This window comes from Aulonocara stuartgranti, assembly GCF_965226115.1.
Source record: "Aulonocara stuartgranti genome assembly, chromosome: 7".
NCBI classification, from domain to species: domain Eukaryota; kingdom Metazoa; phylum Chordata; class Actinopteri; order Cichliformes; family Cichlidae; genus Aulonocara; species Aulonocara stuartgranti.
In genome coordinates, this window is record NC_138945.1 from 56,667,225 (window position 1) to 56,690,801 (window position 23,577).

General features: G+C 41.5%; 2 protein-coding genes across 2 annotated transcripts; one reads left to right on the forward strand and one right to left on the reverse strand.

Annotated features, from left to right (window-relative positions):
- Positions 1–10: 10 nt before the first annotated feature.
- Positions 11–15,349, reverse strand: tbc1d2b (TBC1 domain family, member 2B). Its single transcript, XM_082539847.1, is given in 14 exon segments — positions 11–2,215; positions 2,768–2,889; positions 3,543–3,728; positions 3,956–4,073; positions 4,162–4,656; positions 5,334–5,530; positions 5,690–5,800; positions 5,941–6,366; positions 8,432–8,664; positions 8,773–8,906; positions 11,416–11,581; positions 13,991–14,141; positions 14,895–15,316; positions 15,319–15,349. Coding segments are annotated over 14 exon segments (2,973 nt in total). The 5' UTR covers positions 15,335–15,349; the 3' UTR covers positions 11–2,019.
- On the forward strand, positions 15,276–21,561 carry LOC309710420 (uncharacterized protein). The gene is made up of 9 exons (XM_082539848.1): positions 15,276–15,359; positions 18,099–18,222; positions 18,325–18,467; positions 18,883–19,049; positions 19,591–19,680; positions 20,002–20,167; positions 20,252–20,407; positions 20,517–21,206; positions 21,298–21,561. Exons 2-9 carry the CDS (start codon positions 18,168–18,170, stop codon positions 21,343–21,345), a joined length of 1,515 nt encoding a protein of 504 aa, XP_082395974.1. The 5' UTR covers positions 15,276–15,359; positions 18,099–18,167; the 3' UTR covers positions 21,346–21,561.
- The last annotated feature ends 2,016 nt before the right edge of the window (positions 21,562–23,577 follow it).

The window sequence follows — 23,577 nt, forward strand, 5'->3', positions numbered from 1 at the left end:
CATCAACACATTCAGCCAGCAAATTGTTTATTGAACTAATATTACAAACTTTTTTTGTTGCATCATTAGGTGAAACAGGCTAACAATGAGCAAGATGAGAGATATGCATACAAAAAGGTGAAGTGCTGATATGATATTCGGAAGTCATACTACCAATAAAATTGTGCAATACAATTCTGGGAAAAGCAACACAGAAAAGAAACAAAGTAAAGTTAAAAAAGAGAAGACTTTTAAATGTAGCTTATTCTGTGAGGGGGGGGGGGGGGGGGGGGGGGCACTAGCCTTAAAAGAGAAACTGAGTAAACATAAAATCTTACTGTATGAGCCTTCTGACAATGTGTGGACATTTATATATTAAAAAAAGCAAGTTTAACTGTAAACCAATCAAGATCTTTGTGAGAGACCTGCTCTCACAAAGGAAGAAATACAACTATATGCTTCTTTTTCATTTGATTATCAAAATATTTTTTTGTTGTTGTTGCCATTTGTTCATTGGATCAGGTGAACAGTGGGGATGGGATCAGCTGACAAAGCTGCAACTGACAGCAGATCTCTTGTTTCTGTAAACACCTCAAGACAATCTAAAACTAAAACTCGAGCAGGGTGTAAACAACACATCAGTGCACAAAATCCCATTTAAGGAGACTGAAAAGTTTCACTTAACAGCTGATTGATCAAATATAAACAGCGTTTGAAGCTTGGAATATCAGCTTTCCTCCACGCTGCTGTAAGAAACAGGAGATCCCAGTGAAGAGGAAACTTTAAAGTACCCGATTATGAAAATGGAAGAGATATTTGGCAATACGGTGAAAAGCTTCCCTCATATATTTAACATCATATTTCCATTTTTTTTTTCTTTTAATACAACAATCATCATGACTTTACAGCCACTTCAAGTGCAGTCAAACTGCGAGTAGGGTACCTGTGAGCCGAGCGTAAATACCAGGTAAACCAATGTCACACTGCCACACTGAGGACAACAAATGCAATTACAATCAGCATTTACACCAGCGGCTCAGAAAAATCTCAAATAAAAACAAATTGCGCACAAGGAAACTGGACCATTTAAACATGTAACACAAACACAGAAAAACCAAGAGCATGCAAAAACTGAGTAACCCACAACAGCGTGAATGGATTAACCGATCCTGCCAATACCAGATACTCAACTGATTAAATCCAGTGCAATACAGTTTGGACTTTCTAGATATGTCTTTGTGAGAACGTGAACAGTTCCTAAACTACTTTAAACAACACGAATAGCAAAATCGATAGCCAATAAAAACCTCCCAAATAAAAATGAACTGATAATGCTTAAAAAACAGACAATACTGGTTCACGTTAGTTTGATGGCTTATAGAAAGTGCACTGCTGCTCAGCAAGTTCCAGATGCGCTTTCTAGAACTGATAATACCATGGAAATGTGGCTTTTGACGCATCCCTTGAAGGAAACTACAACTGGAAATGTTACATACACGCTTGAAGGCCTTAAGACCTACGTTTCAGCAACGTTTTCATTTCAGCATAAGTGATTTGTGTGCACGCACGTCTCAGTGGCAATTTAGTGGAGGGAAAAATTGTGTGAGTGTAGAAGATGACAGCACAAATGAATGACACAATAATCCTTCAACACATTTAAAAGTCAGCTATAAAAAGGAAATGGATCGCAGCCATTTGTTTGAAAATACTGATTTGTGCTGCAGGTTGTTTTGGCCATTGCATGAACACGTAAGCGTACAGAAAACAGAGGATTTACAAGATTTAATTAAAAAAGAAATGGCAGGAATACTGATAATACTGATAGGCCCTTTCGGGCTTGTGACATTAAGTTCTTTTGATGTGGTTGTTGCTTAAAACGTATAAAGTTGATAGTTCCAGCTCTGATGCAGAGACCAACTCCAACGATTAGGTGTGGGAAAAGCGCTCCGTTCATCACTGCAGAACAGCGGCGCTCTGCGGAGATGATCTCTTTGTCTCCGTGCTTTAGCCACTCAGCCTAGAAATGCGACAAGTCCGAGGTCAGTTTTCCTCCTCGTCGTCGCTGACAAAGCTCCTTCTATCCTGACTCGTCTCTCGCTCCCTGAGGAAGGTCTGTCGGATCGCTTCCAGCTCCGTCAGCTCGAGACGGACTTTCTCCAGGTGGAAGGCGCGCCGATTTTGGATTTGCCTCATGGGGAATGGGTTCATGTCCACAAAGGCAACGCTCATCAGCTTCCTGGAAGATATTTTTTTAGAAGAAAGAAAAACAGCATAATCCTGTGAGCCTGGATTTTTTTTTATGTCTTTGAAATTTAGTAAACCCATGCATCCTTCTTTCAGCATCAAGCATACACCACTGGAGCTGATACATAAAACTTTATTAATAGGTAGGTTATTATTACAGCTCCAAAAATGGCCACTTGAGGCTAGCTCCAAAACAGAGTCTGACCAATAAAATGGTATAAAACAAGCATGCACAGTGCAATTTTAAATGTAAGGGCTGCTACCTATAGCAATCTATTTAACAACTGCATCTCAGCATGCCGCATTTAGTCCAAACCATGGCTGTGCTCAAGCACCGTCTCACAGAGCTGCTGCAACACCTGCAGTGTGAGAAATGAAGTTTGCACAGGCACAAAGCCGATACACTGTGGGTGATGTGATCGTACACTTTAGCTACAGTTCAGGGAGACCCGGGAAGCTGTTTCAAGGTGATGCAGATACTCTGTCCACAGAAACTTCATTCTTTCACAGGACTGGAAATACGAAAACAGTGCAGCTACTGTACCTTGAATCCAGGATCGTGCGTGTGAAGTATCTGAGATATTTGAAGATGGCTGTGGAGTCCTGCAACTTCAAAAACTCCTCTTCTTTGTACTTGAAGAGCGCAAGAGCAAAGCGGAATATGATCTGTGGAGAAAAATGGCGTAAAGTCCTGTGTGACTGTAGCATGAAAATATTTACTCAGGAACATCTGACCTTTCTTCTGTTCCCTAAGCAGGTCCTCCAAATATAGTCAATACCGCCTTAATCTGAGGCAGTTTTGTTTGACTGGGTTCATATCAGGTTTCTGTTAAGAGTTAGGCTCGACAGCTTTAGTGTTTTAACTTGTATCGTTCAATCAACACACAATAGGGCACATTTTTGCTTTAACAAGTTTGCTAAAATGCTTCCCTTAAAAATTCTATAAGGGGATGCTACGTCAAAATCGGTTATTGCATGCGTTTTCTTTTTTTTTTTACCTTTTTACCTTTTTTTGCATGTCATTAAGCTGAAAAGTTTAGAAAAAATACAAAACTTTGTAGGGGTGTAGAGTGGGGTTAAAATTTAGCTTGCGTACACAAAAAATAACGATTTATTAAACTAAAGAATTTTGGTTCCTTGGTGGCAATAAATAATTCGTTTAATAGCGTGCAATTGGATCCATTTGGCAAACATGCACGGTTGTGTGCCGGCACGTAGCTTGAGAAGTGATCTCTCGTCACCGGTTAGTCATTAACTTTAAAACAGTTTCCTGCTGAGGCTAGAATTCAGGTTTATGAGAGCAGAATCAAGCCTCTTACCTTTGGTCCTTCAAACAGAAACGCATCCCAGATCTTGAAGAGGATGTCGCTCACCACACTGTCCACAAACACCACCAGGAACCAGTTAAACGTAATGAGGGAAAAATCGACTTTGTGCTGCTCAAAGTGGGCGTGTAGCCGCGGTAGCTTCTCGCTCATCAGATCCTTGAACACACGCTGGTCAACCTGTACGAATCAAACCAGGGCTTGATTTTCTAAGGTGGTCAAATTTAGCAGACAGACAGAAAAACAAAGACTGCTGATGTCTGCATTCCTGCTCTGTAAGTCATCAACAGCAGTCACGTGAATATGATATCACTGACACCAGGGAGGTTTGTCAAATCTAATAAATAAGCAGTACCTTGTCCCTTCTTGTCTCATGGTACAATAAAATTCAACTGTTTTTTTGTTACCTGTGAGCCAAGGAGAGTCTTAGTGTAATAGTCTCTTGGCATGAAGACCTCCACAATAGCTATAAGGGTCCAAAAAGCATCCTCTTGATCTAAATAGAGCAAGGCAATTGCTGCCAGCCTGAAGAAATAACATGCAAGAAAAAGGTTAATGGTTACAAGCCAGAAAAAGAGAGACAGAAAGAAAGTACACACTCAAGCTCTAGTACCTGTTCAGTCCTTGACAGTAGCCGATATCTGGATTCCTCCATGAGAAAGCCAGCAGGACGTTCCTGAGTTTTTGGATGCCGCCTGCACTCGGAGAGGCATAGTGCTTGTTGTTGGGCAAAGTACGCAGCAAGTCCAACTCGATCTGCTTCGAGGCCGGGTTGGGCTTCTCCCTTGCTACGTTTAATAAGGTGTCATAATAGTCTGGGGGCAAGTGGTCACGAAACTTCTTCACGTGGAAAGAAACACACCAGCGCCACACCTTGGAGCGGTGCCCATGTGGCACGCCACAACGAATCAGGGCCTTTAGCTCAGGGGAGTGAACCAGGTCTCTGTTCATGGTGCTGGACAGAAAGTTCTCCCACTTGACCCCGACGGAAACCTCCTGATCCGTCATGGACAGGGACTTCAGCTCCAAGGCCCTCACCTTTGCGATCAGCTTCTCCTCCTCTTCCTCCTCCTCGGGGACGGTCTTGAAGCCGTACACGTCATACTCGCTAGCATTGCATCAAGACAGAGAGACAATTCATCAGTGATGCGGGTGAATTCCGAAAGCCGCTCAAAGCTGCAACAGTAACATGTTCACATCCTGGCTTCTGCATGTTTACATCACTGAGCGGTTTCCAGAATGTGTAAATACATTTTTGATGAGCCAAAAAGGGCATGCCTGGGCTTGCAAAGAATTCAGAAACTGAAATACAGATTAGCAGAACTCGTTCTCACAGTCAAAAAACATGCGTAGGGACTCTTAATGCAGTTTATTTTCTCTTTCAATAAAAACAACAACAACAACAACCAAAAAAATAAAAAAAAAGCAGTGCGTCCTCTGATGAATTGGTATGGTGCTGGCTCTGGTAGAAATGCTATAACTGCTCAACATTATTAAATAAAGATCTGCTACTTTTGACCCTCATATGATTGACAGTGGAATTTTTTTAGTAAGCCACAGCACTGAGTATGGCACGTAGCTGTGCTAACAACACCTACATTTGGCCATTTATTTTCATATCTGCTATAAATGCCGGAAACCAGACGTGTGGGCTCTCGCAACCTCTTATCAAAACTCAAGATTTCTCTTTTTCCATCCCTAAAACTCTGATCAAGTAGCCGTTTTTAAGTAATTTCTTTTCAAATCACCTCCAAAGCATCTGTTAACGAGGCTTTCGGCACATACCTGACAGTGTTTGGTTTGAAGATCGTGTGCTCCTGCTGGTCTATGTTCTCGCCCTGCAGTGCATCTTCTAACAATCTGGAGATGACCTCCCGGGCTGGGCTCTGCTCTGAAGACGAACATACCGGGTTCTTCACCTCTTGAAGCAGAACCAAGTACTTACTCTCCACCTGACACAGCTTGGCCTCAAGCGCAGTGCACTGTGGAAAAGAGGGCAAAATAAAGTCTCAGCTTTAAATTTAAATTACGTTTTAGAAGCACCAGCTGAGCTTCACACTGGACTTCCCCTAAACCTACTCAAACTTCCTGTTTCTATTAACAGGATAATGCACCATTAAATATAAAACACAAGAGAGTACCTTTGCTTCTAAAGCCTTTTCTCGACTCTCTGCATTTCTGCGCAACACCGTCAGCTCCAGGATCTCTTTGTTCAGGAACTTGTTCTGGGATTTGTAGCCTTGAAGACTGTCCTGAAGGTGAATAATAAGACAGACGGGGTGTCAAGATGTTCAGGCAGAATTTCAAAAGCTACAGAAAAAAGAAAATCAATGTTGATGGCAGTTTAAGATCAAGATAACTTGAATCTTATTTAAAGTTTTGCCATCTCTACCTTGAGGATGCTCAGCTCCTGCAGCTCTTTGTGAGGTGGTGGTGATCCAGCGTCGTTTGCATTTCCGCTGTGCTCGGAGTTTTCCTGTGACAGCTTCATGATGATCTCATCCTTCGCCTGGATGGTCTCCATCATCATTCCAAGCTGGTCGTTTATCTCCCCCACCTTAAGTTTCAGGCTCTTCAGCTCTTTTTGCAGACTCTCCTTCTCCAGGGCGAGACGCTCCATGTGACCGCACATGGACTGAATCTGACCATCTCGTTCCTTAAGCAGATCCTCCAGCTGTGCAACTTCTTCCTGAGTTGGTACTGAAGTTCGGGTCTGGTCTGAGGCTGCTGACGAATCTGGAGACGGAGCTGGACGGCACCCGGTGGGCCTTTCGCTCTGGGAGGTCCTTAAAGTCTGCTGCAGTAGCCTTACCAGCTCCTGGATGATAACACATCATTACTGTAAATTAAGCATGGTATATTATTTACTAGGGCTGCCACGATTAGTCGACTAGTCACGATTACTATCAAAATCGTCGACGACTGATTTAATAGTCGACGCGTCGTTTGAAGCGTTGTAAGATCACAAAAGACGCAGGAATAAGTAGTGGGACTTAAGAGTGTAATAACGGACTAAAACAGAAGATGGCAGCACTGCATGTACAAGGATGCCAGCTGCCGTTAAACCCCGAAGAAGAAGAAGTAGCTCTGTGCCAGTGTTGCCAACTTAGCGACTTTGTCGCTATATTTAGAGAGTTTTCAGACCCCTTAGCGACGTGAAAGCGCGTATGGCTTTTACTCTCAAAAAGCAGCGGGTGCTGTAACGCAGTCAGTTCTTCTTTTACTCTTATGCTGTTTTGTGGATCACAAGGTTTAAAACTACTTATAAACACACACACCAAGTAACTCCACCAGAGTGCCTATTTCGAGTCACTTTTTCCGATCCAAGCCCGGGTAAAGGAGCAGGGTTGGAATTGTGACATTAAAAAAAACAATAATTGCTAAAAGAAATTTAACTTGTAGTTCTAAATAAACTCTAAATGCATTTAGGACGTTTTTTACTCACTTTATGTCTCTTCCACGATGTTATTTCTCTCTCCAACAACATAGGTTACAATTAGATTAGCATGACCAATTATGTAAATTAGGCGATAACGTCATTTAGCGACTTCTAGCGACTTTTAGGACAGCCAATAGTGATTTTCCTCTGTTCCAGAATTCATAGCGCAGCCCAGCTCAGTTTCCAACAATGGCGGCAGCTAGTTAGTTTTAATATTACTCTTATTATTCTTTCTGGGTCACAAAATAAACGTTTAACATATTTTAAGACGAGAATGTAACTGTGTAAACCTCAAAAATATCCGCTCAGTTTATCAAGACACCACATATTTTCAAAAGCGCTCCGACGTTTTCGGAGACGTCTGTTACCCACTAGCTCGATAGCTAGCCGGGGGCAAGGCTCACTAGAGCCCGTGAGAACACCGGACTCCCGGCTAATTGTTTTCAAACCCACCCCTGTCTTTCGCTACTCAGGTTAGACATATATAAGTCATTTAGATAACTTAAAAATGTTATTGTTTGGCTTTTTTTTAGTATTTTATTTGTTCCTGAGTAAATCGGTTTGGCTGAGATTAAAGTTGTAGTTTTTACACAGCTGAATAAACATCAAGCAGACTGATTATCAGAAGTGTGAGATGCTGGAGAATATACTCCGGTGTCCCGTTATATTTTAGATAGCAAGGAGTTTATTAAACTTCACTGAAACAATGTGCAAATTTCATTAAAATTTAATAAACTATTATCTTATCTTTATCTTTAGTTAGCACATACCTTAAACACTTAAAGCTGTAAGCTAATGATAGTTATATAAGAGCAGATGCATGCTGGTGCAATAAGCTATACGTTTTACACCCAATGGATGCACGATCTGATTAGTCGACTAATCACAAAAATAATCAGTGACTAGTCGACTATCAAAATAATCGTTTGTGGCAGCCCTATTATTTACAGAAAACATCAATTTGTTACACTTTTTTTCGTTATCATGCTCCTGGTACAGATTTCATAGGAAAACAACTATCAATCTTTTGACCAGGAAGTAAAGCACAGAGGTAAAAAAAGGTATTCACTAAGTAAGTATTCACTCTTCTGCCTAGTCACAGCGGTTTTGACCAATCAGCCAACCTTAAAATAGAGGGGGGAAAAAAGAGAACAGAAAATAAAGAGAAGGAGTGCGACAGCTGTGAATGCTGTCTGCTGTTTCTTTGCTTCTTGCTAAAACATGACTAATCATTTGCTGACTTCTTGTAATAGTGAGAGCATCAGTATTATACCAAGGCACTTGGTCAGACACCACAAACCTAGGCTTGTGGTGTATAACAGACACTACAAACAGGGATCATTCACTTTCAGTAGAAACAGAATATTACATTTTTATCCGATCCAATCCATAGACATGTGTTATGCTGTTATAAATAACAGTAGTAGAAGAGATCCAACTATACCTTCTGGGTGGCCAGCTCTTCCTTGAGCTTAGCCTCTTCCTGCTGCAAGCGACTCAGTTCTTCCTGCTGCTGCTGGCTCTGGAGGCGAAGCTGCATTTCCAAAGACTTGCTGCCGTTACATTCCACCGGCGAGCTTTCGGCACTGCGGCCTAACTTTCCAGAGCCCAGCAAAAGCTTCTTAGGCCGCGAGGGGTTGCGCACAAAATCAAAGGTAAACGCCGATCCAAAGGAATCTGAGGGAAAACACAAGTTCATCAGCTGTTATCTGTGACCCTCGGGAGAAATGTACGCTGAGGATGAGTGTTAAACCCTGGCAGAAGGGTGGGTGGGAGTGGACGTACGTCTGTGTGTGTCCAGATGATGTTTCTGTTCAGTAAAGTCCTTTGGCGGATCCACGAGCTCCCATTCCTCCGAGGGACTGTTGCTAGTGTAAAACACGCTGCGTCGTCCCCCACGCAGGTGAGACATGGAGTTCCTGACAGAAATCAGGAGATATTTTTTTTTTTTTTTTTATTTCACAGGTTTCTCACACATTTCATTGCAACAAAAAAAAAGGGGGGGGGGGGTCTTTAGAGATTAAAGAAAACACGGTATGAAAAGTGACAAATCCACAGAGATCTACGATGAACCACAGAGGAAAACTGATGCTGCTGCAAAAGGCCGACGGGATTGCAGCGTTGGACAAACAGAGAAAAAACAAAGATAATAAACACAAAGGCATTTTTGCAAGAAGCTAACATTTAGAGGAAAAAGTAAAGCTAATGGTGTCAAACTTGTTTTTCACACCTCACCATTGCAACATGTCAACAACTGTTTCTGCTGTATGCAACACAATGAAGCGCAAGTCTGCCTCACACATCAGCTCTCTCTATATATTTTTATAGATATCGGATGTGTTTAAACCACACGTTTCTGACTTCCACCTGGCAAAACCAAAGTGACTAAAGAGCGCTCGTGCTTTTCTCAAACTTTATGGGTATAAACGTGACAAAAGCAGTTAACGTCACAGTACTGGAGTATTCTAAAGCCACTTCTTTTCTAATCGGGGGGAGGGGTTTCTAGCTCCGAGAGCTGCAATTCTCGCAGATTCAGTCACATATCAGGCAGCTACTATACTGATACCTTTGTTACTGTCAAGTCAAGTCAAGTCAAGTTTATTTATAGAGCACATTTAAAAACAACCAAGGCTGACCAAAGTGCTGTACAGTAAATACAGATAAAAATACAATAGAACACAATTTCGTAAAACACCTCGCTGATCAAATAAAAAAATAAATAAACAAATAAATTAAACCTTTCTAAAAGCCAATGAAAAGAGGTGAGTTTTAAGAGCAGTTTTAAAAGTTTCTAGGCTTTTGGAGAATCTGACGTGAGGAGGTAAACTGTTCCACAGTCTGGGTGCAGCCACAGCAAACGCCCTCTCTCCCTTTGTCTTTAATTTATACCTGGGAACATCTAAAAGCATCAGATCGGCTGACCTCAAAGATCTCCTGGGGCGATAAGTAGGGCTGGGCGATATGACCCAAAATTCATATCTCGATATTTTTTAGCTGGATGGCGATATAAGATATATATCTCGATATTTTTTTTAAGCCATAAAGTAAGAACAAAAAGAGTTCTTAGTCAAAGCTGTGTCCCAGATGTCACACAGGCACTTTTATTAACATACAGCACAGATGTACATGAAAAATTACTCAAAATTAAATTATGAGCATTCATTAAATAATAATGCTCCATAAATAAAAGAAAACAAGGTTGTTTTTGTGCTAAACAAAGAGCTCACAATTGTGCAGTCAAAATGTAAACTAAAAGACGCTGAGCGTAATAACAAAGACAGACAGATTTTACAGCTGCTCTGTTCCCAAGTTTTACTGTGTGACTGATAGCCTGGAGTTTGAAATCCGCTTCATAACCACGTCTCTTACAGGTGCCATTTATGGTCCTTATACACACACAATACGGTAATATTACGTTGATGCACAGTACGTATCACTCCGCGAAGCTCCTCGGTAGCCGTAATGCGCCGACAATCTATCAAGCGGTGCAGCTCCGTAGCTTACCAAAGTCGTACTCAAACATTTTTGACAGATTGCTGAACGCCGTGTACCACATAAAATCGGTTTGCGGCCACCAAGCACAACCAGAATTCATACATAAGGCGCGCTATCAACTTTTGAGAGAATGAAAGGATTTTAGGGTTAGCGCGGTTAGCTCGTTAGCATGTTTAGCTCGTTAGCACGTTGACGCCGTCCAGCCCCACGCATGGGGCGATGCGCAGTAACTCGTTAACGGAGATTTGCCGTGTCCGTCTTGTCGCTGCCTGCACGTGAAGCGATGGGGTAGGAGGGGGAGTTGTCTTCAGTGAAGGCGAGGCGGAGTAACGTTGCGTAGAGACAAAAGTGGACGAAAGAGAGGCAAACTTGCGGCTCCACAACTATAATTATAACGTAACATAGACTATATCGATATAAAGGATATTGTCACATCTTATATCTCGTATAAAAATATATCGATATGTTTTAAAAACTCGATATATCGCCCAGCTCTAGCGATAAGTACTAAGGAGTTCTGACAGGTAAGAACTGTGTATAAAAGGCACCGTGGTGTGGGTTTAGGAGCAGTGAAACTCTGGGACTCCAAGACTCCCTTAATAAGGGACACATACAAAGCAAACTCCAGTCTACATGTCACATTTTTAGGATTGCAGCATGTTGCCTCTTTTCAATAGATGTGTTGTACATCTCAAAAAGGGGAACTGCTGATGGTTGCATACTAGAAAAACAAGTGAACCATGGATGTAACCATTTCCTCTACTGCAACCAGTGTCTGGATGAACTAAGAAGTGCTTTCTTTGCTCAACACAGCAGACAAACTAGTCGTGCCTGTTTGGCGGCGACCTTAAAAAAAAAAAAAAAAGAACAAGATTTTATAGAGCTGTATACTTGCGTACAGATTATTTCCTGGAAAGCTTTCGTTACACTTACCTGAGCTCCATGCCAAGGTTTTTCAGGGAGAAATTGAGGGGGTTCGTGGAGGGCCCTCTGGCTGTCTGGGCTCCCACCATTCCAGCGCCCTCTGTTTCGTCGTCCATGGAGAAATCACTGCGGACCTTCTCCATGGTTTCACATGGCTTCTCAAAGCTGAAAGCATCTGAGAAAAAAAAAAAAAGACCAAAAGAACTTAATTATCTGTTCTAACGAAACAAAAATCAAATCAAAATGACACCAAAGACTGACTTCCCAAGAACAAGATGCACAGCCGGGTGAAACCTATGCAAGTTAATACCTGCTTACTAACGATTACTTCTTTCTCAGACCACCAACCCCCTTCTTAACATGAAATTAATTAGTAAAAAGAAGCTTTTTTATTTGTTAGATGTGTCATAAAAAGTGATGCTACTGCAGAAGTGGTTTAAACTGCCAGCAGGGGGTGTCTGAGTCATACTTGGAAAAATGAAGTCTGTCTGTGGGAAAACACCTCTTTCTGCTTCCTTTGTCTGTGACTTCAGTAAACACTTTCCTGATGAGTTCATGATGTCAGGCTCTAGTTGTTAAGCTTCAATGAATACTGCTTCGTTTTCATATATTATGCTTCTACTTAGACTAAAAAATAAAAAGGATGATTAAGCAGCGGATGCGCTGGCCTACCTTGCGAGTGACAAATCACTTCCATATGAGTGTGCGGCAGGCCTCCATTTCTCATCGACCCATGCCACATCTGGCTTTAAATCATCGAGGTAGTGATATTAATAATGCTGTGAGACTTCACACACAGACTGTGGCCAACAACATGTAGTGCAGCCAGCGCCACGCACCTATGATCAGACTCGCGTGGCTCTGATAAAATCTTTGAAGTCTTTGAAGTGGCATCTCCAAGAATGAAAATAAAAACCAACGTCCTTTATATGTCTAATTTATTATGTCTTTATTACGTGTTACTATGTCTACTTCTGAACCAGTTTTAACTTCTGAACGTTGCAGCACGGTTTCCTTTTAGAGCTTCAAAAGTCGACACTTACTTAGACTTGCTAAGCCCGGGCATGTTAGTCTTTCGCTATAAAAAGTGCGACATAAAAACACAGCTCGAGGGATCGTTTCAGCTGACGCCAGACATCGCTGATCTCACAGCTCTCTCGTGCACTTCACTGCACCGAGCAGGTTCAAGGCGAGACCGAAAAGCAAAACGCAAATGAATACGAGAACAAGGAACAAAAGAGTGTTCATTCCGAATCGTCAGAGAACTCAAGAAGTCGCGGAGGGTTAGACGAAACACGGCGACAACAGCACTGATAAGCGGTGATAACCAAGGCGTTTGTGGCTTTTGAAGACAGATGTGCACCGAGAACATTCTGGGAAAGAAAGACATGGACAGGAAAAGGATTCACAGGTCGTTTCACTCAGCTAATCACAAAGCATGCAGAAGAATCCCTGTTTGCAAATGTAAACAGGCTTAAAAATGCTTGTGTCCTCATTAAAGTCCTTTATTAGCCACAGATATGGATGTACATATTTTCTTTTCCACTTCTGCTGGATAACAAATGAGATTCATATTTTATGTAGAGTCCAACAGATACTCATTCAAACATATCAGCACTGGCGTATACAGTCATTGGCTACTTAATTAGGTACACCTTGCTAGGACCACGCTGGCCACCATGTTGCTTCTGGAGCTACATAACAACAAGAAACATTCCTCAGAGATTCTGGTCCATGCTGACATGATAGCATCACACAATTACTGCGCACACATGATGCAAATCTCCCGTTACAGCGCATCCTAAAGGTGCTCTGTTGGATTGAGATCTGGTGACTGTGGCCGTTTGAGCACTCACTGAGATCTTCAAGACCATTCAAACGCTTAAATCATCAGCTTTGCATGATGCGAGCTTTGAGACATGTCACACAATCAAACTGGAAGCCAGCATCGGTGACTGTGTTCTGATGGCTGCTGCGGTAATAAAGGGATGGAAATGCTCAGGAACAATGCTCAGGAAGGCTTTCCTGAGTATAAACAATGCTCAGTTTTTATTAACGCCACCTGCAGCAGGCTGTACTGACATAAGGCAAGATGACACCATGCTTTCATGGTGTTTATGACAAATTCTGACCCTGTCAATCTGACATGCTGTGAAGTGAAAGACCCTCGTCTGCATACTTTTCTTCTGTTACTGTTCCCTTCCCATCAGTCTGGTTGTTCTCCTCTCAACAATTTATATTTAAAAAAAATTGGAAAACAAATAAACATATCATTTTTGTCACAGACCATTACTTGACTGCCTACTTTATATTTGTTTAGACGTGAGGTTACGATACCAGCGCCTTTGCTTCACAGCTCGAAGGGCTTTCTGCTTAAAACAAAACACAAGCCGAATGATGTCAATCTGAACTTTTACCCTTTCGAAACACTCAAACACTTTCCTGCAGAAACTTGGTAACAAAATACGCGAGACTCTTGTGATTTGTAGCGCTTGTGTAAACTTTCAGTTGTTGCCCGGATATGATGAAATGACCGACTGATAACATATCCACTGTATGTGTGAGTGCGTGCGAACCTGCCTACCATTATCTTTGCCTACAAGGCCGGTGTGAGGATAGGCCAGCGTCGGGGAGCTCCAGCTGTCTCTCTGACCAGAGCCTCGCATGTTACTGTACTCCCAACGTTTCTGCTGCAACTGCTGCAGCCAGTAGTGCATCACCTGCTTACTGGGAGCCTAGAAGGACACAAACGCACACTCAATTAGACTTTAGATCTTTGAAATCTTTAAGCACGCCATTTTAAAGACAGCAAAGTGAGCGAGATGACGTTTTAAAAGGCATCTCCATGAGGAAATCAAGGCAGCGACAAATGGAAAGGGAAAATGAGGACAACTTGACACTATTAGGATCTGTCATGTGAATGAGCACAGACACTGGTTTCAGTCTCAGTTCCAGCTCTCTCTCTCTTGGTATTAAGCATAGACACTTAAAAAAATAATAAGACAGACTAGAACTGACTGAGTGAAACCAGAGGCACCTGTCTTGGTGCTGAACCCGTCACAGTCATATGACAGCACCAGGACACCGTCACATGAGATGCTGTGACCCGTGAAGGCAGATGAGCTCCTGTGTAAAAATGTCTAAACACAAAACAGAGGACTGACGGTGTTTGCAGGCAATCAGCTGGAAGAATGCGCTGATTAAGCGCTTGGTTTGTGCGAGAAATTGATTTGTCTTTTAAAAAACAAACAAACGGATTTTCTTCTTCTGATCGCGTCAGAATCGCATCAGATCACGTTGTTGCCGAGCAGAAATATGTACTTTGTTGCCTAAAAACAGCTGAGTCTAAATCTGTTTTCTTTAAAGGAAAGAAGAGAAGGGCGTGTCTGCCTTTTCCAAACGAGAAAGGAAGTGACAAATGACATGAAAAGCAGACCTCGTTGCAATGCTGTCAACACACGTTTAATGAAAGAAAGAAAAGTTCCTACCTTAAGTAGAAACTCTTTGTCGGCCGTGCGGATCTCAAACTGACCCTCTTCCCCGTCCAAATCGTAGCTGAAACACGCATCGCATATTTCGATGTGTCCGAGCGGCAGGGCATCCTGGGGAGACTTGAAGTAATACAAATAGCATTTCCTCGGATCATACACAAACCACTTCGGCTTGTACCCCCTCAAGGGCCCCTTGCCGGACAGTTTGTTCAAGTAGCCACACAGTTTGGAGGCCTGCTCCTTCGCTCCCTCGATGTCGGCCACATCCACGGACCTGGAGTTCACGAATCGCGAAGCCGTGCAGGAGTGCGCCTCGCTGCCATCCTCCTCTTCGTGCATCTTTCCTCGAAGTTTCTTCTTCTTGCAGCACAGCGGATGCCCACTCCTGTTTCCATCCACATGACTGTCCGTTTCTTTGACAGAGGAGCATGGGACATGTAGTTCAGCTCCGAGGATGACGTGGTTGGTTTGCTGGTTGGGGTGGAGTGTAGCGGCTCTGTGGGCCGCTAGGTGGCGGTGTGTGATCAGATGAGCAGCCAGCTTTGAGGGCTAATGAGCAGCAATCCTCCAACGAATTGTAAAGAAAAAAAAACTGTAATCAAAAGATAGAAGAAAAGATATGAGGCCTACATAGGAAAGAAAAATAAAAAATGCATTCTGTTATCTGCCCTCGGCACAAAATGATCTGCGGTGCCCACACCCACACCCGTGTCACGCGCAGCCGATCTTGTAATTCTTGTTCTTATTATGCTAATTTCAACTGCTTTGTACTGTTCATGGCAGTGTGTGTTTCACAATTTGTATCTATAACCTCGAACAGATACTGAATATGTCAGGATACAGCTGTAAATTTTAAAAAACTTAATAAATAGCTCAGGTAATTTTATTAAGATTGCACACTTCATTATACATAGATTCAGTGTGCTAAAACGTGAGATAAAAACATAAATCTAAGTAGGTTTTGCAATGTCTTAGGACAATGGCAAACATTTACCAGATCTCCACCTGACAGGTCTGACTGGGTTATAAACAGTGAGCAGGTCAGAGATCTACTGGAAATCCAAACCACTGGGAGCTTTTTGTCACCTCAGAGTAGCTGCCTGTATTGCCTAGCTGACGGTTAAAAAGATGACAAATAATATCAGTATATCTTCCTCCAGTTTTTAGCATTTCCATGCTTACATGACAGTCAAAGCCCTATTAAGGCTAAGAGAGGTGTTTAGAGTTATCTAATGTTAGAAATGCACAGAGATTTTGAGCTGAAGAGCATTAAAAATGAACATTTTTGGAGATACAAACAACCCTCGCCATATTTTGTTGATTTTTTTTTTCACCTCCAAAATAAGCAGTAAGTATAAAGCCACAGATGCCATAAAGTGTGTCAGGGTGTTGGGTTAGTGCTAAAGTGCATGTAACCACAGTGAGCCTACTTTAACTTTCTTCTATCTCACTGTCACTTTTCTCAATCTGTTCTAATAATGGATGAAAATAAATACATAAATAGTGGCATTATTTACAATTTAAGTGATAAGTCAAAACAAAGTAAAGAAATGTTCCAATAAAATATCACCACCTGAAATGACGTACCTTTCCACTTTTCATAAAACCTACAGCATATATGTGACTAAGTCGAATCCATAGCTCGTTTAACTAGAGTGCGAAAGAGGAGCTATTGAAGTGATTACAGGAAATTTGTCTCCTGGATTCAGAGCTGGCAGAAGTTTCACATGTTCAGGATGTTTTGGTGACTAATGGTTGCAGATGTGAATATGATTTAGTTTTGCCCCAGTGCTGTGGGTAAACAGTGGATGATTTGTCTTATGCTGGGAAATACACCTGATGTTTCCCCACTTGAGATGTCAAAGATAAAACAGCAGCTTAAAAAAACAAAATGCAATACTGTAATACTGTAATAACAGTAACCTGCTAGTTTTCTTACAATTAGAAGTATTTGTGAGGTTAGGATCCTTGTTTTGCTCTGAGGTTTCAAAGGACACTGTAAACAAAGGTGATGTGCTTCCGTTGCAATGACATTTTGCATTTGTTAAACTGACTTGTGACCTTTTATAAGATCCACATCCCCCTCATAGGTGTGTTAGGCTAAAAAAAAATTATCAGCCTAGACATCCTCCTGTCTGGCACCTTTTTTTATATGTGCTGTAGATCAAATAAATTTCTGCCGATCCTTTTACGTACAGCACACAGCGCGATCGGTCGAATGTAATGTTCATTGGATTCTTTACAAACACGGACCGGTGATAACATTTAACCCCAAACCTTACTACTCCCACAGAGGAGCACATAATGACTCACAAAGAACAACAAGAGCCGCCTTAAGAGAGTGTTGAAATTCTAGGCCATGGTACTGTACAGCAGCTCTTACTCATTTGTGGAACATAACAGTTCAGTTATTGGCTCTGCGTTCATTCATCTAAATTAAATTAAATTACACTAAATGACATTGCTGTACACAATACCCAAGTGTTTGATCAGTTGTGTATAAACAGGAAACATGTTTCCAAATTGTAAGTGATGTTAAAATCCAGTTGTGAAATCCCATCTCATCCTGCTCGCTATGACACAGACTCTTTCTCGTTACTGCATCTCCCCCTGTGGGAGTTCCTACTGTTCCCCACAGAGCAAAAACTGCTGGAGGTGATTCATGACGCCTGTCCCCAACCAATGGGGGGAATGAGTTAGCAGGTATTTACTGTATGTGAACCTGAAAAACAAGCTTGGAAATACCTCATCTTACTGGGGCTTTGTTTATTGCCCCGCCCTCTACCCTCCAAATCTGTTCAAACATACACAGTCTTTCCAAACATTTCCATTCCTACACATTTTTGGTCCAGCTTTAGCAACAATGATCTGAACTTACTTCAAACCCAGATCAGAAAACACAAAAGATCAACTGCTGACGCAACTTATCTCCCATTACTCTGGTAATCAGACACTCCGTGGGTTAAACATCTCCTCTTGCAAACCAATGCACTCGTGTGCACACAAACCACAGTTTCTGTAAAGCTTACTTTCCGTTTCTCTTCAGGAAGCTCTCACATTGTTCAGCAGCCTTCAGCTGTCTTTTTGATGCAAATGAACTGTTTGAACTGCGCCTTGCCCGTTGCCATGTACCTCTACTTTCCAGACCAGTGGAAAAATATGTGTAATTGTAAATGTCATCTGTCTATATCTCCCATGTAGTGTCATACTCCCTCAAGACACTTTCAGTTGGAGATTAGAGACGGTTCAGAAGTTAAGAGAAGTATTTTAATGTTTGCTGAAATGACACCGGGTTCAAACCATACAGTGACAATCTCAAGGAAAGGTATGTGCTCTCGCCATTGTTAAATACTTTATAGGAATATTGTATGAACTTTATAATTAAATTATTCATAATTAAATTAATTTTCTGATCTTTTCTTTCCAGGGATTGAAAGGAATTGCTGTTTACTTTACAGACAACAGTATCCCAGAATTGAAAAGGTGTGCCGCGTTTCACAGTCGAGACCAAAGGATCAAAAACAGACAAAATCTCCCTGCATCAGGACCTATTTAAAATTTTGCTTCAAGGTAAGAACTGCTTACAAGTCTTTTTCGAACTAGTCACTGACTGTTTTAGTGACTAACTTGCTTTTATGTGATGTTTGACTTAGAGATAGATTATAAAACCTCAAAGTATTATTTGAGTAAAACGAGAACATTGTGGATTTTGAATATTTTTTCTCTAAAACATCAGATATCATGTAACAGCAAATAAATGCTGTGTACTAAACTAGAAGCTCGCTTTACGCAGACAGGTGTAACCGGACTTTTCCAGCAGCCAATGACTTTCATTTAAAGCTATGAGAACATTGAGCTGCTTTCAGGCTGTGGTTGACGCCTCCTGGAAAATAAGCAAATTAGACTGTTAAAATGCTGCCACACAGCAAACATTGGGGAATAAATGCTGGTTGTCTTCAGCGGATGACGGTGTGTTTTTAATCAGGATCGGACGAGGATGGAGCAAAGGGACACAACAGGGGATCCTAATGCAGACGGGACTGAAGTCAGACTCAGGGAGCTGACATCAAAGTGGTTCATAGAGACTCAGGTGCCACTCATGGTCAGCAACGGACTCCTTCCAGCTTGGTTCCTGGGCTTCATCACAAGACGGTAAGGATTCATAAAAGGAAAAAAATGGAAATAGCAAACTGAGAAATAATCATTTTTTACACCCAGTTTTTTTTTCTAAAACCAAATCATATCCTCTAAGCTACTAAAGCCACATTTAAAAAAAAAATTTCTTTACATATAATTTAAAACATATAATATAGTAATGTAAAAAGACACGAGGCTTTTTGTTCATATATTTATTTTTATTTTTGGTCATATTGTGAAAATGTATCCAAAAAAATAAAAATAAAAATAAACCTTTCCTCTGATGGAAAGTGTCCACTTTGTAATACACCCACTGGCACCTACTGGCCTTTCCTCCAGCACACACCCACATTCAGTGCACACTTACGTGATTGGCAGTGGCAAGTTTATGGAAAGGGACTGTAACGAAATAGAATTTCCACGGTGCAGCACACAATCCACCTCGCTATGCCCATAATCTACCAGGCTGTTGCTGTAAATGTTCTCTAAATGTCTTTGAAACACTTTTTAAAGTTAGGAGTTGGAGAATTTAACACTGTTGTTGGTCTGTCTACAGGGATGCTGAAGAAATTCTTAAAGAAAGGGAGCTCGGCTGTTTCCTGATCCGTCTTAGTGAAAAGGCCATCGGGTACATCCTGTCCTATAGGTGAGTGGTGGTTTAGTCTAAAGAACACTAAAGTAGGAGTTGTGTAGTGTTGTTGTGCTGCTGAAGGTAAACTGCTTTGTTTCACAGAAATTATGACTTATGTATATATAAAGTGTCTTAAAGATAATGTGTGTCAAATCGATCAAATCTATCTATTTTCTAACCCCACTTCTAAGCTTTTGTTTGGTGGCTTATTTTATTGGAGGATATTCATGTTTCAAAAGTCAGAAAGTCGTGTGAATATATGTTATTTTAGTTTGCTCCAACTATAAAATGTGTCAATGCTTAACAAACTTTTTGTTGTTGTTGTTGTTGTTGCAGAGGCAGGGATCGTTGTCGACACTTTGTGATAAACCAGAATGAAATGGGGCAGTTTGTAGTCTATGGAGACACCGAGGTACACGACACAGTGCCCAGTCTGGTAGATTACTACAAAACAAGCCCCATTGAACCATATGGAGAGTACCTGACAAATTCGTGTTTTGAGGTGAGACAAAACTCTTCTTTTGAGTTCTTTTTTTAAATGCCAAAGGTGAAAGATAGAGGTCCAAGTGATGTTTTGTTCTTTCAGGCCCTGGATGAAGACCTATATGATGTTATCCAGATTAGCCCCAAAGAAAAACCTGTTGCCGCTGTCAGCGCTGTGAAGAACAGGCAACGAAAACAGATAAACTCGAGTTTAGATGAGCAGCCTAAACGGCCACCAAAGGGCAACAGGGCGCACGAGGTGAATACAGTCAATAAATTATAGAGCTGCTGTCCAAACTAATGTGCTGAAAATAGTTCCATTGTTTATTTCACCTCACTGACTTTTAGAAACTTGTTTTGTAAAACAGGAAGGTCCGCCGTTGCCCCGAAGGAGCAGGCACCTCGATAGTGCCACCATCAACGAGCATGAGGGGGTTTTGTACGCCCAACTCAGGAAGCAGTCGCCAAGGGTTACACCCAGAGACCAACACATGCATCAGGACAGTTTACCCAGACTTAATTCGAGTTCGACTTCCAAGGATCAAATCAATGGCAGATGTAGTCCTCCGTCACATCCAGAATCCGTTTACTCGGAGCTCAGCATCCTAGACAGCAAAAGCAGGTCTCTGCCACTCCTGGACAGCAGTTCTGACGGGGAGCAGTCTTACAGACTGAACGCACCTCCCGACACCCCTCCGAGACTTTCCCCCAGGCCAGTCAGACAAGGTAACGGCAGCAGCTCCCAGTCAGAGAGGACAGATTTGGGCAGCAGACCAAGCAGCAGCCACAGCCTGGACTACTTGAGTGATAATGCAGTTTATCACCTGGCTGGCAGGCCCGGGAGCCCACACACTACGTCCTTTGACACTAGATTGTCAATACCAGAGGAGCGCACAGATTCTGTGTATGCCGAGGTCCCCGGCGAAGCCCCCGCTGACTTCACATATGAGCCGATTCGCGGCCACAAGGAACCAATCAACCCTAAAGCCAGCAGCAACACTTACGAGCCTCTGGAGGACATGAGACGCAAACAGACCAACTCGTCCTGGGGATTTAAGGTTTGTAATGTTTTCAAAGCACTTTAATTAAAAGAAATAATTCTTTTGTGTGTCATACTTGTATTATAATGAATTTATTTACCTCTTACAGAACGACAAATGGAAGTGGCTCTTCCCTGAGAACAAGAAGAAATGGTAAAGAGGCTACTTTACAGCGTACTGAGGAAAACGTTTACTTGTTTTGATGATTTCACACTACTACTACATAATACACTCTGGAAAACCACTGTTATGTATTAACGATTTAATGAGAACTTATGTATGGTTTTTTTAACGTATTTATTTAAAAATATAACGATACGTGTGTAGTTTCCTTTCCACGAACAGGTTTTTACATGTGGTAAAAACTGTGCTACGTGTATGTCATATTAAAAGCAATCTACTGTATAAGAGGCTCTAAGATCATTATTATGCCATTACTGTTATTAGAATATTACTAAATAATTACTTTCGGGGTGGGGAAAATGTACAGCAGTGCCCTACGCAGGTTTCAGGGGCCCCAATGAAAGTATGACTGTAAAGGGGGAAAAACCTGCTGTTCAGTCCACAGCATGTGATTCACCTTGAACTGCAGCTTATGTTGAGGAGAACTGTTTTCATCTACTTCTCATCAGTGCACACAAACCTGGGCGTATATGCTACACTTTCCTGTCAACATGTATCCTGTAGATGCATATATGTATGCAGATATGTCTACGGGCTGTAGGTAACGGAGAAGAGGATAACTGTGAAGAAATGGGGATGTGCGGTTTAGAGCTGCTGTGGAGCGATGACAGCATTTCCACGTGTGGAGCTCGAGATGCAAATAATAAATAAAAATAAATCAGGATACAACAACGTACAACTATTATCACTGCTATGAAAATGCTTCCACCTTTAGCTTGCCTTGGCCATGTAATGCACTCTGATTATGGTTTTCCATCGCTCACTCAAAGAGCATTCCCTGAAAACACTAAATCATGTTGTCACAGAAAATTACCATATGTGGAAATTCATCTCATGGCACCGTGTTTACAGTTGATCTTTAAAAATGTTACATGCTGCTTCCGTCAGTTTTGCACATTCACAGGAAACTTTATTTGCATACAGTTTTCAAACGTCTGTTTGTGACACCAACGGGGAAGTGGGTTAAAGGTTTATTAACTTCTATCATTTGCTTTTACTTTTTTAATTATACTTTTACTGGGGCCAGTAAAAGTACAATAAAGGGAATACTTAGTGTATATCTTTCATGGTTATCCTCTGAAGCAGTAAAAAGAAAAAAAAGGGGGAGAAAAGTAGAGCTATTGTGTCGTTTCATGTAGGACAGTGTGACAGATGTTAGGAAATAAGCAGTTCCTGGTTTAAGTCAGGCAGTGCAGACTAGGATATGCTAAAGCTCTTGATAATCAAACATTCAGCTTGGCAGATCATTAACTTTGTGGCATTTCTGTCGCCTTCTGTTTCACAATTGAGATCTACATGATAAAGCGTCACTGGAAAACATGGGGTAATGATTTTAAAAACTTATCAAAGACAAGAGTCATAACTGCCTGACTGTATTTCTGCACATCTGAAAGCACACTGACATAACAAAATGCGTAAGGTTGACAGCGATTAAGCAGTACATTCTTACAATTATATAAATAACTACTTTATGTAGCATTAAGAAACACTTAAGGGTAACTGATGTGTTTGACAGGCATTGCATATTACACCGTTACTAACAGCACAGTGTATTATTGTGTTTAAAGCTCGTGAAATTGTTGAAGCTTGAAGGCTTATTGTTGATCGTATAATAAATGTAAATTGCATTTAAGGTCTACCTATTAGTGTGAGAGCTTTCACCCACATGTCATTAGTGTCTTTATCTCGACAACGTTTTCTCAGTTGCCATAAAGAATATTCGAAACAATCGCAAACACACAGCTTACTCACTTAACGCTGTCACTGATTATTTGTTATGGTTTATGTACACTTTTGAATGTATATTTGGCTCAAGTGAAGTGTTTGAAATTGTTCACAAGTTATTTCATTTTTAAAGAAAAGCGAGAAATCTTCACCGCTATGCTGTCGAAGCAAAGCGAGAGAGTTTAAATCAGATCAAATTGAGCTCTCAAGCAGCGAAACCAGCGTGGGTTTCACACCCTGTTGGGCCGCTCTCACCCTCAGAAACAGTTGCTTAAAGTAATGGCTGTTTTACAGCATCATAATCACACTGCAGCAGAAAGTGGCTCTGCCGAGATCATAACTAACAGATGTTCCCTGTGACACCCGTCATTAATGAAGCTCTGCAATCAGCACTCTACTGCCCTGAATATTTGATGCTGTCCTCATAAATGAATCTTCAGATAAGACACTGAAGAATTAACTAGCTGCTCTGGTGATTGCT